The 20,368-nt window shown below is 41.1% G+C and overlaps 1 protein-coding gene across 3 annotated transcripts in view; it reads right to left on the bottom strand.

Annotated features, from left to right (window-relative positions):
- prkcab (protein kinase C, alpha, b) overlaps nt 1-20,368 on the bottom strand; it is a 121,100-nt gene that overhangs the window by 21,971 nt on the left and 78,761 nt on the right. For all 3 annotated transcript variants that reach the window (XM_006791484.3, XM_006791485.3, XM_087839787.1), the window contains 4 exons: nt 16,141-16,252; nt 14,230-14,358; nt 555-711; nt 291-425 (listed from right to left, as the gene is read on the bottom strand). In XM_006791484.3, coding sequence (XP_006791547.1) covers nt 291-425; nt 555-711; nt 14,230-14,358; nt 16,141-16,252 — 533 coding nt within the window. The remainder of the gene's footprint in view (nt 1-290; nt 426-554; nt 712-14,229; nt 14,359-16,140; nt 16,253-20,368) is intronic.

Here is a 20,368-nt window from a genome sequence, read left to right as displayed (position 1 = left end):
GCTATTATGTGAGGGGGAAAGAGAATAAGCTTAATATGAAGGAAGTTGGACTATTATGACTTCTGCCAAATCCTGGCATCATCCTGGATTTTAGAAGTCACGTAGCACTCCACGAGTTTCAAATAATTAGTTCACTATTAGTTTAAAGTGTGAATTACTGAACTGATTGATGTAAATTCTACTTTTTTTTTACTGACTGATAGAACAACCATCAAATAAAGCTTCTTTATCCACATTTCTAATCGTTGAAATGCATGAGTGAGTGTACAAGAGTCAGAAACATAACGGACCATCCAACTGTAGGAGCTTTGATGAGCTCAGACACTCCAAACGACATGGACCCCATGAAGTCATTCCGAGTGGTTCGGTCCCAGTCCCACACCTCGATGGACAGACGACGGTCCTTGTCTAATGCTTTCAGCTTACTGAGCACATATATGCAAAGCAGGAGGGAAAGTAACACAGTGATGTCATGCTTAATATTCGCTGATTTAATGAAAGTATGATAAAAATGTCATTTAAACAAACACACACATACAAACTTTGTCACTTACAAGGTGAAGGACTCATTCCAGCAGGGGTTGAGAGAGGAACGGATGGTCCTGGTCTTCTGTTTGGTTTCATTCTTTGGATCCGGGATGAGCTTGAGTTTAACATATGGGTCTGATAAACCATTTGGATCCATTGGAATCAGGTTCCTGGCTTCTCCGACTAGAAGAAATACGACACACAGAAAATATGGTAAGACTTTATGATACAGCCCATGACTTAGGCTGTAATTCCCCTGTAATTAAATTGAATTAAATGCATTTTATTTTGAAATTACAAAGTAACTATATTAAAGAAGCACACTAGAATAAGGAGGTAACAAGTCAGGTTTTTACAGGAAACAAAGAAATAATTATTCTATAAGTAAATCTAAGAAGTGTGTTATTTAAATGCTGTATGATTTCCTGGTAATTCAGTGGAAAAACTAAAACTTTTCCTCATCTTAGATCATAAGTACGCTCTACTTTTTGGGGAGTGGGACATACTACGGAGTGGCTTACCCCTGTCTGACTTCTGGGTATTTTACAGGAGAGAAGACACATTATACAGTGGGGCAAAAAAGTATTTAGTCAGCCACCGATTGTGCAAGTTCCCCCACTTAAAATGATGACAGAGGTCAGTAATTTGCACCAGAGGTACACTTCAACTGTGAGAGACAGAATGTGAAAAAAAAATCCATGAATTCACATGGTAGGATTTGTAAAGAATTTATTCGTAAATCAGGGTGGAAAATAAGTATTTGGTCAATAACAAAAATACAACTCAATACTTTGTAACATAACCTTTGTTGGCAATAACAGAGGTCAAACGTTTACTATAGGTCTTTACCAGGTTTGCACACACAGTAGCTGGTATTTTGGCCCATTCCTCCATGCAGATCTTCTCAAGAGCAGTGATGTTTTGGGGCTGTCGCCGAGCAACACGGACTTTCAACTCCCGCCACAGATTTTCTATGGGGTTGAGGTCTGGAGACTGGCTAGGCCACTCCAGGACTTTCAAATGCTTCTTACGGAGCCACTCCTTTGTTGCCCGGGCGGTGTGTTTTGGATCATTGTCATGTTGGAAGACCCAGCCTCGTTTCATCTTCAAAGTTCTCACTGATGGAAGGAGGTTTTGGCTCAAAATCTCACGATACTTGGCCCCATTCATTCTGTCCTTAACACGGATCAGTCGTCCTGTCCCCTTGGCAGAAAAACAGCCCCATAGCATGATGTTTCCACCCCCATGCTTCACAGTAGGTATGGTGTTCTTGGGATGCAACTCAGTATTCTTCTTCCTCCAAACACGACGAGTTGAGTTTATACCAAAAAGTTCTACTTTGGTTTCATCTGACCACATGACATTCTCCCAATCCTCTGCTGTATCATCCATGTGCTCTCTGGCAAACTTCAGACGGGCCTGGACATGCACTGGCTTCAGCAGCGGAACACGTCTGGCACTGCGGGATTTGATTCCCTGCCGTTGTAGTGTGTTACTGATGGTGACCTTTGTTACTTTGGTCCCAGCTCTCTGCAGGTCATTCACCAGGTCCCCCCGTGTGGTTCTGGGATCTTTGCTCACCGTTCTCATGATCATTTTGACCCCACGGGATGAGATCTTTCGTGGAGCCCCAGATCGAGGGAGATTATCAGTGGTCTTGTATGTCTTCCATTTTCTGATGATTGCTCCCACAGTTGATTTTTTCACACCAAGCTGCTTGCCTATTGTAGATTCACTCTTCCCAGTCTGGTGCAGGTCTACAATTCTTTTCCTGGTGTCCTTCGAAAGCTCTTTGGTCTTGGCCATGGCGGAGTTTGGAGTCTGACTGGTTGAGGCTGTGGACAGGTGTCTTTTATACAGATGATGAGGTCAAACAGGTGCCATTCATACAGGTAACGAGTGGGGGACAGAAAAGCTTCTTACAGAAGACGTTACAGGTCTGTGAGAGCCAGGGATTTTCCTTGTTTGAGGTGACCAAATACTTATTTTCCACCCTGATTTACGAATAAATTCTTTACAAATCCTACCATGTGAATTCATGGATTTTTTTTTCACATTCTGTCTCTCACAGTTGAAGTGTACCTCTGGTGCAAATTACTGACCTCTGTCATCATTTTAAGTGGGGGAACTTGCACAATCGGTGGCTGACTAAATACTTTTTTGCCCCACTGTACATATAAGTAGTAAGTAATTATATAAAACAGGACAAATTAATAATACAAAGTCAAACAGAATGAACATTAAATCCACTCCGTAATACAGCACACGCCCAGGAAAGTACAGCGTACATATGACGGGGAATATTGTTTAGAAATATTACCTGTAATTATTCAGTATTTAAAATTATTGATGTATTACTTTAAATTTTCTTACAGCATAATTATTCTTTTGTTTCCTGTAAAATGCTGACTTGTTACTGCCATACTATGCCTTTATTTTTGTAGGGAGCTAGAGCATAATTTCAAAATAAATCCATTAAAATTTCATTTAATTACAGGGGAATTATGCCATTATTCACAGGCCATATTATAAAGAGTTACCAAAAATATAGGCGTAAGAGTATTTGCCACCCACCTCCCAGCTAAACGCAAAGACTCTGTGACTTCGCACTGACTCAGGGGTTAAAAGGCGCACAGATGGGAGAACGTAGATGAAGTGTTGATGAGAGGGATGGATATAAAGAAAGAGGGGTGAGTCACTGCAAGTCACTCCATGGCTGAACAGCCAACAAGAACGATCTGACCTTCACTCAGAAGCAAATTATCTGTTTGTACTCTACTGTATACATGGGAGTCTTCTTTAGATAGACAGGCAGATGGCTGACCATATCAGGCACCACATATGTTTATAACAGGTGCTGCAAGGCAAAGCATACTGTTAAAATTCACTTAAGTTGAAGTGTGAAAAAACACCAACAGGAGTGTAACCCTGGTGGGTGTTAGGGCGCACGTACATGTAAATCAAAGAAAGAAAAAAAAAAACAGAAGTGTAGTGCTCGGCCAAAAGTCACATTTTCTGTTGCAAAACGAGCAAAAGTGAAAGCAAAAGAGGTAAAAACACGTCTTTTACTGTCTCGCAGGAAACACGTGTGAGCGGATATTGTGAAGGACACATGAAAAATTATCACATAAAAACAAGTGATAACAGCAACAGGAGCAGGGGGATGAGGTGGCATGAGTGGGCCACCATCACCATGGCGACAGCATCTAGTGTTAAATGGCCACTCCCTCATATATGATGTAATGTATAACAGGGATCAAACAGAAGCAAGAAAGGAAGGAAGGACAAAGTCTACTTTAAACAACAGGCCACTAAATGTAAATCAGAGATTTTGAAATGACAAAACTCTTAACAGATGGAAAGCAGAAACAGGATACTGATCCTGTAAAATAACGTTTTTCAGCTCCACTCTCCCCACTCTGTATATTTAAATGCAATCAGACACACTGCAGGATAAAGCAGCTCTGGAAAAACAACAAAAGAACAACTTATTTGTTCTAGTTCCACCGGTGGATTTCACATTTGTGGATGTAAAAGCCATACAAACCCAGGCCGTGAAGCGCCCATGAAGCACCGCTTCTGTGCTGACGTTAACGCAAGAGGAGGTTTTGAACTTGGCAGTTACTGAGTCGGCAGAGTGTTGGTGCCTTTTAATGGACTATGTGCCTCAGCACTCAGCAAGCCTGCTGTGTAACTGTGTGTGGCCCGTCACTTTGTGGCTGAGTTCCTAAATGCTTGCACTTTGCAATAATGCCAGTTAGAACTGATCGTGAATTATCTAGGAGGGAAGAAGAATAGAGATCTCTGATGTTGTGCCTTCAGCCCCTGGTACTCCTTTCTGATCTTGCTGCTCTCTGGGACTGTCACATCCCAGGGACTCCTCCTCTTCAGCCTCCACTATGTCTGCTTGTTGGCCAGCAGCTGCTTCTCTGTCTGGAAGTTGAATTCCCACAGGACCTTAGCCTTAGTGTTGTTCTCAACCACGTCTGGCACTGGACTTGGGGACTTCTAATACATGTGCAGCATAGACGTTCGTCTACACTATCCCAGCCCCAGCTTGCATCTTAGATCCTGCTACTATGTGCTGGGGCACCTCCAGCCTTTATGGAGCTGGAGCTCGAGGCCTGTTCTTGTGCTGATCAGAGCGTGTGTGTTGTCCTTTAGGCTGACCATTTCTTCATATCAGTCACAGCCTCAACCACTCAGTGGTACATCCCATGGAGGGACTTGGTTATCCAAGAGCTTAGAGTTAACCGTATATATGCTGTATGTATCCATACAGATTACATGTATTCATTTACCCTCTTCCAGTTAACAGGTACATCCAAGCTTAAACTGTTCCCTTGATGTTTCACGACTTCCAACCTCTGGCCTCGCCCTAACCAGTCAGCCAAAATGAATTCTTCCAAAATAAAGAAGAATAACGTGAGCTAACAAAAACACAATGTATAAAAAACAAAAAAAAAATCATTAAACACAATGGTAAATATAGTACATTCTATCAATGAGTCAGTCAGTCAGTCTGATCAACTTCCTATTGCTTCATGCACTTCCATCTTAATGCAGTAGAGGGCAGTATAGGTCTCCTGCTTGGAGTTGCAAACATTGTCAAAAGCTCTTCTCTTTTTCATTGTTGTGTTGTTTTAACCTCATAGTTAACTCTTTGTCCAGTGCACATTCTCAGCTGCAGTAATCACCTTCCATGTCTTATCGCCTCTCTCTCTCTCTGCGTCTCTCACGCACCACACACACAATGAAACAAGCGGCAGAAGGACAATCTCCCACGTTCTCATCTAAATCCTCCCCTCTGCTGGCTGTGGCTGTGCTCACAGGCATCAGTCACTTCCATGGCAACGCTGGCACCAAACAACGCCAAAGAAACTTAGGCAAGCATGTAAACACCCTAACTAGACACAGGCACACAGGCGTGTGTGTGTGTGCACGCACGCCATGCGTGGATAAACAGAAACTGCTGTTTAACAGACTCTACATAAGTGTGTGTGTGAGAGAGACCTGTGGCGCATGTGCTGTGTATGTAATTCACACACACACACACAATGAAACCTCATCATCAGCAGTGATCAAGGACTATCTCTGCTGTCGGTTGTTGCTTAGCTACAACAAGAGCTGCTTGCCTTCTGTGTCCTCCCCTCTACTCACTCCTTATGAGGTAGCTGCTAATATAATTAGGGTGTGTTTGTGTGCGTTTTGTTTTCATGAAGACATATTTTACATTAAGCATCTGCGTCAATAAGTAACTTCAGCATTGGAACCTCTCTGCTATTGTCATGCTTTGTGAATAAGCCAAACATAAGCCTGATACTGAAATCTTCTACAAAGCAAAAGAACGAACCCTTGGCATTGCCTTTGAAGGTTGCAGTGTTTCTTCTCGAAAATGACTGCTGTCTATTATCCAGTGCCAATCTTTTCTCTAAAAAGTCTTAAATTAATTTATCTGTTGCACTTAAGGCTGTTGGACAAAATTCTCTCCAACAGCAAATGCAAAGATACCAGCAAATCGTTTCAAATTTCCTGCGTATTATTTGACGTATAAAAACAATAGCACCACCCGAACATTATCTCCTGTATCTGAATGTCATCTTGATAAAAATGTGCCACAGCTAAAAATGACATATCATTTGGATCCCGGGGTGCGTGGATGCAGGGCTGCTGTGGGCCAACAGTGTAATCTCTCCCAAAAAAAGCTTTGAAATTCAAATGTGTTGTTGCATAACAATGCCATGTGCAACCAATGAATGCCTGATAATCTGGGGGGGGGGGGGGGGGGGGGGGGGGGGGGGGAGAATATGCACGGCCAAATGGGAACTAGATAGATCCCTGCTGTGCAGTGCCTGGGATCTGGAAAAAAAAGGAACAGAGAGACAAAATGAACTTAAAAGTTCTATTTCTGGCTGTGGTCACTTTTAGGAAGAGCAATTAGGACATTAAATACAGGCTTTAGGGCCAGTTCCCACTGCACGTCTCACACACACAATGAGACTAATACCTTTCCATCTCTCATCACAACTCCAAAGTATCAAACCTGTTCACACTGAATGCATAATGAGAGAAACCGTACTTTGATGACATTACTTCTACAGTTTGAAAAACAAATCGGTATCGCATACATATATATATATATATATATATATATATATATATATACATATATATATATATATATATACACATATATATACATATACACATATATATATATACACATATATATATATACATATATATATATATATACACATATATACATATATATATATATATATACATATATATATATATATACATATATACATATACATATATACATATATACATATATATACATACATATACATATATACATATATATATACATATATACACATATATATATATATATATATATACACATATATATATATACACATATATATATATACACATATATATATATACACACATATATATATATATATATATATATATATATATATATATATATATATATATATATATACACATACATATATATATACACATACATATATATATATATATATATATATACATATATATATATATATATATATATACATATATATATATATATATATATATATATATATATGTATGCGATACCGATTTGTATATACTAGAACCAAATGGTTCACACACTAGATTGCAATTGGTGTCTTGTCTCCATGTTTAGTCTCCAAATTAAATAAAATGTCCTTACATCAAACACACCAAGGTGATGGGTAGGTTGCTGGAAAACCAGCTACAGTGTTGTTAGAGTCAGTGCAGGGACACTGACATCACATGCAAGCTATTCTGCATTTCATCTCACAGACCAGGAGAATTCGCCCTCACGTCAAAAGAGGGTGAAACCTTGATTTTGAGTTTTGATGTTGGGTTTAAAAGTTTCAAAGTCTCGCTGCTTCTGGTAGTTTCTAATTTGCCTCAGATTTTAGGTAATGAAGGATGCAGTAATGTCCTTATGAAGAACACGCGGAGCAACATAAATGATTGAATCATTGTTTAGGATATTCTGTAATGTAGTTCTAATGAAACATTAGGGCATTTGAAAATGTTTACGGGTGTCAATAAGGGAAGTGTCAATAAATCCTGCACATAATCAGTGAATGTCCAATCATAACTTAACTTAACTTAATGGCAGTCGTGGCGGTCGTGGCTCAAAGAGTTGGCAGTTCGTCTTGTAACCGGAAGGTTGCCGGTTCGAGCCCCGGCTCGGACAGTTTTGGTCGTTGTGTCCTTGGGCAAGACACTTTACCAGAAGTGACTCTTACTAGAGACTGGCATCAATGGGAGGGATCCAATGAGAAAACCACTGTTGACCAAAAATTATTTTAATGGGACTTATTTTTAAAAAAATAAGTCCCATTAAAGGGTGACTGATTGAAGTGCAACCGCATGATCTTAAAAAGGTCGTTCATGCTAGAGAAACCTGTTCAAGTGTGACTGAATTAAAACAGTTCGGCAAAGAAGAGTGGGCCAAAAGTCCTCCACAGTGATGTGGAAAACTCCCAGCCAGTTATCACACACTAGATTGCAATTGTTCCTGCTGAGGGTGGCACAACCAGTCATTAGGTTGAGGGGGCAATTATTTTTTCACATGGGGCCAGGTAGGTTTGGATAGCTTTCCCCTTAACTTCAGGAAGGAGTGCTACTCAATGTGAAGTCTCACTAATTGTAGCCCTTATCTTTGGCTACAGCGGCACTACAGTGTGTTCATTTATTTAAGACACACCCACAGACGATTCAAAGCCCTGATCAGACACACTTAGATATGTAACTGTTATCCTCACATTTGTCAAAAGCCTCTTAGAAAAAAAGGCCTAATATTAGATATTAAGCCCTTAAGTGTACTAAAAGCCTAGTGGCACTATGTGCAGTGTCAGCGCAGGGTAAAATTTATTTGTGTTCAACTACGCTTTCAACCTGAGGCAAAGACGTCAGCAGTAGAAAATCTCACCCTGAGTAAACCGCCGTGCAATCCGCCATCCTCAGATGCTCTGAGTGTGTGTGTGTGTGTGTGTGTGTGTGTAGGCAAGTCATGAGGGGACGTTTGCATGTTTGCCTTTTCTTAAAACTCCAGAATAAACGTCTGCTCATGCCCATAGGTTATTTATGTGACTTTCATGAGAAGAAACGGCAGTTCGGGAGAGGAGTAAGAGAAGGATGAAGGATGCAATCAGAGGAAAGAAGAAAGAAACAAGCAAGGATGGAGAAAATAAGAGAAAAAAAAGCCATGAAGAACAAAAGCAGAGGAAAGGACAGAGATTATGGAGGGAAATGAGTAGTCATTCAACTGAAAAAAAGATAGGGTCTTATGATGATGTCCTATTGAGGAAGAAAATGGATGTGGGGAAAACCTAGACGGGTGAGGCGAGCCCAGGTCTCGAAGGAACAGGTAGGCGAAGACAACACGAAAAGTCAATATTGGAGGAAAGATAGAGGAGAGAAAGAAGGAGACAGAGAGGAGCGGGTAACAGAGAGAGAGCCTCAAGAGCTTTGTCTGTTTTCTTGGCTGGAAAGATTTAATCAAGTTCACATCGTGCGGTGAACCACAAAGGCCCGCCACTTGTCTGAGGGGAGCCAGAGGGGAGCCAGAGAACAAGCTGAGCCTTCGCTGTTCAGACCGCTGTCGTTAGGGAGGAGGGAAAAAAACCCAACCCAAAACAAAGCAGCACAAAGCACACACTTTCTCTCCCGCCCCTCCTGTGTTGATCTTTATCTACTTGTTACCAAAGAAAACTCTCAATCATGTTTAAAGCTGCATGTCCCATCAGTCTCATTTTCAGCTTTATTTCACTTGATGAAAAACTCTTATCTATATTTATGGATTTAAAAACTTTCATGGTACAGTAGAAGCACTCTTTGCACCTGATGATAAAGATCTTCTATTTAGCTGAAATCATCAACATTATTATGTTAACAGCTTTCATTTCCAGCTACAGGAAGCCCCTGTGAACTCACTGTATGTGTCTGCTTGACACCAAGCAGGAGACACATGACGTTAATGACTCTCTGTTGAACAAAGTGGAACCTTTTTACAGCTGAATAGCCAAATGGAGACCCATGTGTATCAAAAAGAAGAGCAAATATTGGGCTTGTAGTACGCTGGCAGGTGGGCAGAGACAGTAATAGACCATTAAAATACTAACCATGGCTATTTCAATAACTAGTCACTTTAGTCTGAATACTGTCCCCCTTCAAGGTTTGATAAGTTTTTGCTTGTATGCAAGAAAACAGTCAATGTTGTCTACAAAATGAAATAACGGGTTCTCAGAGTGAGTGTCAATAGAAGTTGAATGCACTCACTGGTCAGTTCATCAGGCACACATGTTTAACCACTCGTTAACATTACTATCTAATCAGCCAATCATGTGGCAGCAAGTCAATGCATGTAAGCATGGAGATGTGGTCAGGTCGACCTACTTTAGTTCAAACTGAGCAGCATAAAGAAGGGATAAAAGTTTTGTTAAGTAACTTTAAATGTGTTATGGGGGTTCATGCAGGATGGGCTGGTCTGAGTATTTAAGAAACTGCGATTTAATGGTTTTTTTTCCCCACACAGACATCTCTCTATTTACCAAAATTGGTCCACAAAAAAAAAGAAAAAAAAAAGAGAAAAGAAAATATCCAGTCAGCAGCAGTTCTGTGGGTGAAAATGATGCGCCGATGCCAGAGGTAGGGAGAGAGGCATGCTTTTAACTGCTTTCAGCTGATAGGTAGGCCATGGTACCTAAAATAGGCACAATGAAGGTATACAGGAACACCTCTGAATCCCAAGTCTGATCACAGGGTTGCAGCAGCAGAAGTCCACACTAGATTCTGGTGTTCCTGGCAGACTTTGGGTCCCTTTGTACCAACTGAGCATTGCTGAAACGCCACAGTTTACCTAAGTATTACATGAGTATTACATGGTATATCCAATAAAATGGCTAGTGAGTGTATAAGTACAGCTTTTTTGCTTATTTTGCTTGACTTGAATGCAATGTCCGTCCATCCAACCATTTTCTTACGCTTATCCAGGGCCAGGTCGCGTGGGCAGCAGCCTAAGCAGAGAAGCTCAGACCTCCCTCTTCCCGGCCACCTCTTCCAGCTTGTCCAGGGGAACACCAAGGCATTCCCAGGCCAGCCGAGAGACATAGTGTCCTAGGTCTGCCCCGGGGACTCCTCCCGGTGGAACACCTCGCCCAGGAGTCATCCTTATCAGATGCCCGGACGCCACAGCCACAGCTCGTGAGCATAGCTGAGGGTATGGACGTAGATCAACCAGTAAATTGAGAGCTTCACTTTTACACTCAGCTCTCTCTTCACCACGACAGACCGCATTGTAATGCTGTGCAATCCCACCATCCTCAGATGCATTGTATTGCTGGAAAATAATCCATAGCTTTAATCTACTGTACAGTAACACCAATGCCAATGAGATTAAATGCACATTCCCAAAAATAAAACCTTTAAAAAAAACAATAAAAAACTAAAGCATGTGAGCCGTGGAAGGTATAGCAGGGCCCAACTTTTTCTGCTTGACTTTTCTGTCTGATTAATTTGAGTACAAACCTAACTGACTGACTAATGAAATAATCACATGTTGCAGCTCTGACAAATACAGACAGAGCAGCTGTATGATGAAAACAAACACAGAAGTCCAGAGTTTATATTTTATCAAAATATCAAATGCCACAAATGCCAGTAGCAGGTGCTGCAGAGCATACTGTGGTACATTCAGTGAGAAGTAGCACAAACACATTTAAAAAACACTGGAAGGCTGGCGGGTGTTGTGGCGTGTGTAAGCATAAAATCAAGGACAGCAAGGCAGAAGAAAAAGAAGGCTTATCAATTCAGCACGGTAGCAGCCACCTATGCCGCAGTCTCTGCAAACGCGTTCACTTTCAGCAGTGTCCGTCTAGCCAAAAAGACTGAGGTAACCATGTCAACGAGATCCCTGCTCTCATCATCACGGCTAATAGCCTGCCTCGTTTGCCCATCGTCACCATCCCACAAGTCAAATTCACAGACAGACGAAAAACAAGAACATAAAAGAGGACATGTAGCTGTCAGCGCGGTGCACCAGATCAAAGCAGTAATACACACAAAAGAGCTGGATGTTGTGTGCAGCACACCCAATAATAAACTGCAAAGTAAAAAAAACAACAACTGAAAAGCACTGCAAGCAGACCGAACAATCAATGTCAGCCTGATGCTGAATATTCCTCATTTTCCCCCATTTTGAACACTATAAACGAACACACACTTTTTTATGAAAGCAATATATTTCCACGTCAATCACATCTGCCACTCTGCTCCTGCTGTGGCTGCAGGTTATTCCTGTCTGAGCCGCACTGAGTTAGAAACTATTTATTGGCCTCAGCAATCATATTCCCTGACCACCCCTGTCTCGCCCGGCTATTGCATGTGTGTGCGTGCGCATGTATGTGTGTGTGTGTGTGTGTTTGAGTGTGACAGTGAGAGAGGTTGTGGAAGTGACCCAGCAGTCATTTCTCTCACTGCCAAAGGGTTTTTAACACCAGAGAGTTCTCCACTCCAGGTGCTGCTTATGACTGACAGGATAATTTGGAGGTGTTGAAAACACACACACACACACGCATGCACGCATTTGCAACACACAGGCTATAAAAGCAGCAAAGAGTTGATTTTAATGCTGGCAAAGTAGCACGCTACATTATTTTTAGACATAAGTCACAGTTTTTATTAGGTTACAGGCTTGAAAATTGAAGAGGATTTAGTTCCTCTTGCTTTTAATAAATCCTTCTGTCAAATAGTGTGATTTGGAATCAGGTAACACTTTATATTACAGCTAGGGCTGGGTTAATAAAACAATAAAGATAATTATTGCAAAATAATTTTTTCTTGATGGAAATAGCACACAAGATTTGTGTCCCAGTTCAAGGATTGCACCCTTCAAAGGCGGATTACATCAAAGCGTGGCATAGAAGGCAAGATTCATTGCGCCCCAGTGGCAGTGGATAATTTTCTTTTTCAAAACTTTTCAAAATTTATTAAAAAAAAAAAAAGATGGGAAACAGCCCAAAGAAAGCAGCTGAGAAATAAACTTTTAAAAGTAAGCAATGGGTTTCATACCACTCAGTTATCTAACAGTACAAATAACAAAATAATGAGGAATCCTACCCTGTGGAGCATGAATCATTAAATACTTGCCAGAAAATTCAAATTTTTTTGAAACTACCTGCGAAGTGAAAAAAAATTAAGTTTTAATTGTTTAAATTTGATTATTAATATGTTTTTGCTATATCTGGCTTTTAAAGGTGTTTCGGGGGTTGGAGAGTCACACTGGTGATGTAGAAACTCACAGAAACCCATTTATCAAATATAAAACATTCTGCATTACCAATTTATCAATACTGAGTACCAATAACATATCCTAATATGCAGCTTTCACTTTTACCAGGACAAGCCGTTTGTAACATTACGATTTTACCACATTGTAGTTTAAATTTATTGGGATTTTTTAAAATTTGTTTTCCCCATTTTCTCCCCCAAAATAGAACACCTTCAAGGAGGATTTCCAAATTTTCTCCGGTAAAGGCCTTGGTCTGCGAGTTACCCATCCTGGCTTCTTAAGAGTGAAACTTGTAATGCTCCAGAAACATGCTAGAGCATTACCCAAGCCTACTTGTTCCTTCAACTGTATGATGTTGCTGTCAGCTTGGGTTTGCCACATTTATTCAGCTTCTGATGTTTCTCACTGTATCGGGTTGGTTAGCCATCAGCGTTGTTGTTTTTTTTACGTCTGGAACTTTTAAGTCCCACAGGATGTTTGCTTTGCTGTCCTTAAATAATTTGGCGTGTCCCATTGGGACATGGAGACTTTCAACCCAAATTCCACACAGATGTTCTTGTACACTGTCCTAACCTCTTGGCTATGCTTCACTCATATACATCATCTATCTGCTGAGGATACGTCTTGAAGAGTTTGATCTTCCACAGCCTCTAGAAACTGCCGGTAACCTTGCCAAACTTGATAACTGGTTTAGGCCTGTGTGACTGAGGTCTAATGGGAAAATTATGGTTCAACAGTGGAAGTACGCGGGGAGTCATGAGCAGCTTTGGACTGCCCACTGTTGTCAAATGGGGGCAGTGTCAAAAAAATGGTACAACGCATCACTAGGTAACTGTTGCTTGTGCTATTGTTGATCCATCAGCTAGCCACAAAGACCTGAAGTGAAAACAAGCAATGAAAAGCAGTCACTGCAGCCACTGTCTCTATTTTTCATGCTGTATTTTTTTTTATCTTTGATGTCTTGTTTTTCTTGCTTTTCCCATTCCCAGTGAGCTCTGTTACTGCTTCCATTCCTGTTCCGACCAACTTGTCCACTAATTAGCATTTGACCAACACACAGAGCATCATTTATGTCAAGCACCACTCCATAGGCTCCGTGTGGGCAAATACCTCTGTAAACAGACATAACCGTGGTAGCATAAATTAAGCATGAGGTGCTCCAACTAAACTTCCCAACCCTACAGCAATGGTGTATATCTAATTGAACTTCCCCGACATCTAGAAAAATGCTGTAACATTTTCATGTGGTAGATTAAAGTTAAAAATTGAATATGAATACATCCAACATAACTCTGAGACTGAGTACTTTTGTGCAATCAAGTGATTTACAGACAATAATTTAAACCAACCTGTGACGTGTAGCCTGTCTACGCTGACCTCTATCTTGAGGAACAGGCGACCCCGGCGCTCAGTGTGGTCCGTCCCACACAGGCTCGGCACATTGACCACACACTGTTTGTGCACGTTCATGTCGCAGGCTTGAAAGAGACAGGAAACAGAGACAAACATACAGAGGGTTGACTTCATCTAGAAAGGACTTTGTGTTTAGCTTTTTTTTTGACTTATGTGTGCAGTCATGCAACAATTCATGCTATTGCTAAATGCTAATTTAACACTTGCTGAATTTGAGGTTGAATACTTATATGAGAGAAATGTTAAGGGTAAGAGGAGTTACTGTATTTGCATATACTAAAGAAGATGCTGATGTAAAGAACATCTTCTGCCCCTGATGAAAATATACAAAAAAAATACGTTTTCAAGAAGGAGAACAACAACGCAGGAAGATATACAGAATTACTCCAGTTAGCAAAAGATCAAGATTATTTAATAACTGTAAGTTAAACTTTATCCTAAGCTTTGCTGTGCTTACATAGATGCTGGCAAGAAAGTAAGTTGTGCCACTTTCAGACACATACTGACAAAGATAAAGCCCTTAGCTACTCTACTAATGCAAAGGGGATGCCTGTGAAGCAGTGCAGCTCTTTCAGATAAAACAGTTAAACAAGGCTCAAGTTTGGACACCTTTTGTAAGCTCTGTAAGTCAGAATATTTCCACTGAAATATTAATTAGTTTCTCTATGAGTATTGAAACATGTTGTGTTTAGGCATCACAGTGACAGAGCCCCTCAAAGAGCTGTATGCTGTGCTAACATGACAAAACATTCAGAAATGTCTGTTTCAAGTGGTTAAAAGCAGCAATTAAAAGCACCGCTTGCTTTCTCAAATGTGCTGTCTAGTACTTTAACATCAATAAGTAATCACCATGTGGATGTGCTATAATCCCTGTGAGCAGATGAGATCACCGTTCAGCGGACTAGCAGTGGGTTGGATGTTGTAGGAAATGTGCTGAATCATGTTACAACATGAGCAAAGGCTGCTGGACTCTAATAATTAAAGATGCTCTTTGTCACGAATCAAAAAGGCAGACGAGAAATGTGTTTTTAATTATTAAATTATCGCCCTGGGATGAGCTAGAGTGTCACCTGACTTTCTTACAGCCTTTCTTCCCCTCTATATACTGCACTTTGTCCTCCCCTCTCTAACCTTCCATCCGTCTCTCCTGCTCTCTTCCCTTCCTTCCTCTTCTTGGCAGGCTTGTCAGGCTGACATGCCGAGAGGAGACAAGGAGAGACGAGAGATGGGGAAGCAGCTCGTAATAGCGATGGCCTCCCCACATCAATTTGTTCTGGTGTGCTCCCATTACCATCTGTGATGAGGCCACCACCAGAGACCCACAGATGGATGGACAGAACAAGAGGAAGGGAGAATGAGGCACGGTGATGGATGAAGAGGCTTTGGAAACGGGGGGGGGGGGGGGACGACAGGAAATGTACAGTGAAGGATATAAAAGTGGGAGAATCTAAAGAGAAATTTGTTGTTGGAGAAGGAAAAAGAGGTGTGGAAGTAAGTGATCAGGGGAAAATACCAGGGACAGCGGAGGGGAAAGGAAGGGAAGAAGGAAGTGGGAGGGAAAAGGAGACTTTAAATGAGGGAAATATGGTGCTGGATTGGGGTCATACATGCAAAGAAAAGGAAGAAGACTTGAAGGAGGAGCGTGGGTGGAAAGAATGGGAGCACACAGAAGACTCAGCAGGGCAGGATAGTGAATTGTGCCTGGGCTGCAAATGTATAGTACAGTACCAGCCTATTCCCATCTGTTCTTATTAGGTGCGGCTCTAGGACGTAAACCAGCACAGCGTGTTTGACACGGCCGCGCTCTGCACGCTCACATGCACACATGTGAACAAGGTTATACTCACTGTCACATTTCATCCCTTGGTGGATGAGCCCATACAGCAGCGAGCCACAGTGGTCACAGAAGGTTGGACTGCCGTATGTGTGAATCTTGAACTTGTGCTTGCTTCTGGGGTCCTGGGCAACAAAGACAGAAAACAGTAAGATGATTACAGCGAGTCACACCTCATTTCTTTTTATTTTGACTTTCTTTTTCAAAGCGGTCTTGAGTAATAGTTTTTGAAAGTTTAAAGTTTTACTTTGGACATTGGCTGCTTTTTCTCTTATTTCCAGTTCAGTCCTTGACAACGACCATTTTCAGAGTATTTTTGTATTTGTTAATCCATTTAACACTGACCCATGAATCATTCAAACATAAAAAAGAAACAAGAACAAATCCAGCAAAGAGCTGCCACAGGACCTGAGGGGTGAGTCCACAGCCATCTGTAAAACACAGTGTAGGCTTTGTAATGGTTTGATCCCAAACACACTACCAATGTAGTAAAAAGCATACGTGGATAGAAAAACACATCAGTCATATCAGTCGTGGATTGGTCTCTCCAGATGCTGGATCTCAACATTACTGATGCAGTGTGGGATCATCTTAACAGAGAAAAGAACAAAAGGCAGCCGACCCCCAAGAAGAGCTTTGAATGGCCTTAAGGAAGCCTGGAAAACTATTCCTGAAGACAACTTAAGAAAATGACAAGAACGCTGACTAGAAAGTCAGGCTGTGTTAAAGAATAAAAGGTGGTCGTATCAAATATCGACTTTCAAGCTTGTTAGAATTGTATAAAATCTTTTTTTGCTTTTATGTGTTTCACTGTATGCTTACCAGTGTTTCAATAAATCACTGCACATAGTTACCCATTTTCCTACCGAATTAAAAAGAAATCAGTGGTAGCTCAAGACTTTGCCACAGTACTGTATGTAACTGATGCTAGGATAGATACAATGTTAACCAGCTTCCTCAACAGTATTGAATACATTGTACACAATTTTTAAGCTTGGAGTTTCTGATCAACGATGACAGCGGCGCTCAGCCTCCAGGCCACGTACCGGTCCGTGAGTCGTTTGGTACCGGGCCGCGAAAGTTGAGGCTTGGGTGTGAAATGTACGGTTTTCATGGTTTTTATTGCTAACTCTGTTTCCCTGGGTCTTTTCCTGTGTTGTAGTTGTGTGTCTTATTTTGAAAGAAATATTTACACGTTACCATAGCGACCAGAGAGCATTAAGGGGCAGAAAGGAGGATGTTACTCTCAATGTTGTTGGCGCATTTCAGGAGGACGCTGCTAATAAAGTTACACAATTACACAGTGAATTCGCGTTTATTATCATATTTACTAAATACCACAGATTTTGACTTGGTTGTATCATTTTATTTTGTTGTATTTGTCTGCGACACCTTAAAGGTCGGTCTGTGAAAATATTGTCTGACATTAAAGCGGTCCGTGGTGCAAAAAAAGGTTGGGACCGCTGAACTATGACACAAGAATCTTAGAAAAACATGGATTGCAGCTTAAGAATTTCTTTGCAACATGTTAAATCAACATTTGTTCCAATGTGTTCACCAGGTTAGCTAATTTCCACAGTCACCACAAAATAAACATAGCTATAATTAAAGGCCTGCAAATGAGCCCCACCAGCATTGCCTCCATCATTCTGAAATGTGTCAGAGTGGCTGGATGTGTAATTATCCAGGCCACTGACTGAGTAAGTGGGCCCGCATCACTGAAAAATGCCCTTTTCTCCACAAACACGCTAAATCAGATAAACAAGAAAATGACAGAAGAAGAGCGCGAGAGAGATGACAGCAGAGGGAGGGCGGAGGAAAGCCTGTGTGTGAAAGAGGAGGGAGCCGTTAGGGTGTGATTGGCAGGGGAATGACTCAGTGGCGTGAGGGTTCCTGAAAAGTCTAATTAACATGTTCTTCTTTTAGTAAGCATGCCTATTTTTACCCCTTTCCTCCAGCCTTTCTTTGAGGCTTTTCTTGTGAGGAAAAAAAAAGACGTAAAAAAAGATGGCGTTGTGGTCAAGCCTCTTGTGTCCCGACTGTCTTTTTCTCGGGTATTCTGCAGACCATTTTTACCTGCTTATTGCTGCATGAACACTCCTTCCTCTCTATTATTCAATTGTTGGAACAGTGAATTTATCCTAAAAGAGACTTGCTGAGAGAACTGCAGACACCAGGGACCCAAACAGCAACTGAAGAGAGCTCACATCTCTCTGCTCTCTGTTCCTGTGCCTTTCTTTGTCTTTATCCAGCTTTTCCCTCACTCCTTTTCCCAGCAATTCATGGACAGTGAGCCCAGGAAGTTTCTTGCTTTTTCTGAAGCTTTAAAGGATTTTATAGGTTTTCTCTCTTCAACTCTATGTCACTGTCTCTTTGCTTTTGCTCCCACTCTTCTCAGGAGCTAGGGCTGTAATAAAATTGTATTTTTTTCTCATGCACTTGCAGCCCGAGTCTTTAACTCAGGATTGCAGGAAGAGGCAGGGCGTGAAAACATAATGTGTTTAGTAACCTTGGATTGCGAACAATGTACTGATGAAGGCGCACAGATAAGTGCACATCATAACCAAAATCTAATACCTGCACAGGCTCAATATTTCTCTCTCCCTCTCTTTGTGGCTCTCTTTTGAACTGCCTGGCAATCTCTAATAAGCAAGATGATGATATAAGACATCATAACACCATCAGTATCTCAAAATCACCACATACTTGCCCCAAAACCTCTCTTAAAGTTAGAATAGAATAAATTAAGCGTACGTAGCATAACCGGCCTGGAGTTCCTGCTCAAAACCAATTTGCAACCAACCTCCACAACTACTCCCCCTTCGCCCAATCGCTTGTCTGCTCTCTTTTGTTTTGGGGTCCCTTGCTACTGCTGGGAAAGGATGGGGTGTTCCCAGAACAGAGCCACATTACCAAATGTGGATAGGCAGATAGAGCCAAATATCAATAGAATCTATATCAATGCTGGTATCTGTATTGGATCGATAGTAGCCCAACGGGATCAATACTTCTTCTGTCCCCTAAAATCTGTTTGTAGTCCACAGAATTGTGTTGATTTTTTTTCCCAGACATGCAATATGAAAAAAGGTCTAAACATTTTTGTGTTGACTGCCACATCCATTTTATTTATAGCTATAGCACATTTAAACAATAGAAGTTGACCCAGAGTCCTTTCCAGACTCAGGGTCTTTGGGGAGCTTTAATTGACATTCAGGCTCTTGAAAAAACCCAGTTTCAAAATAAACAAAAAGCTGAAAGGTGTTTTTTGTTATGTTTACTCATTATTGCAAATGTATAAATGTAAAAGGGATTAATGAGAGTGGTTTAGAGGTCATTAAAATATAATTAGAATTTGTAAATTGATGATTATTCTCATAAATCGGTATCAGTATTGGTTATCAGCAATACTAGCCCCTGATATCGGATCAATACCAACATTAGCAGTATCCACAGCACCACCAGATCCCAAAATGTGGATTCTGTTCATCTGGAAGTAGTGTTTTCAGTAGGAAAAATGTTGCATCACTCATCCAAGTGACTTCTTCAGTTTCAGCTGACTGCAGGTGCTTGTTGTTTTTGTCTGCTTCCACTTGTCTTTGCACTAGGATGATGTCGGCGTAAATGTGCAGTCATATTCGTTGTGTTCCCACTAGTGCTGTCAGCAGGTTTCCCCAATCTGTTTATAAGATTGGGGAAAATGCTGAAAACGCTACGTTGCTACGTCCAGATGAACAGAATCTGGATGATTGAGCATGCATCAAGAAGCACCACCAAATGTTCATTACAGAAGATGGAAGTGCAGATAAAACCTTCTTTTGGCGAAAGTGACTAATTTGTATTTTTTTTTACAACTAGTATAAACCAATGCAAATCAGGCAATTGCACATTACACACTAGGGGTGCAACGATACTCGTATCGATATTGAACCGTTCGATACAGTGCTTTCGGTTTGGTACGCATATGTATCGAACAATACAAAATTTTTAATTTATTTTATCAACTTTCCTTCTGACGATGCTGTCTGTGTTGAGCGCTCAGTGGATCTGCGCTCGACAGTGCAGCCTAGGCGGAGTAGTCAAACGCAGATTCACTGAGCGCAGGGCAAGCTAGCAAGACAGAAGTTAAGCTCTCCTTGCAACATGGCAAATTGAACCTCCCCTACCCTCATTCAGATCTGGCGTTTGGAACTATTTTGGTTTTCATGTGACGTATGACCCTGAAGGTAAGCGTGTCATGGACT

The sequence above is a fragment of the Neolamprologus brichardi genome, chromosome 4, assembly GCF_056152115.1.
Source record: "Neolamprologus brichardi isolate AB-2024 chromosome 4, ASM5615211v1, whole genome shotgun sequence".
NCBI classification, from domain to species: Eukaryota; Metazoa; Chordata; class Actinopteri; order Cichliformes; family Cichlidae; genus Neolamprologus; species Neolamprologus brichardi.
Note: the sequence above shows the minus strand (reverse complement) of the source record. Positions and strands in the feature narration are given on the sequence as shown.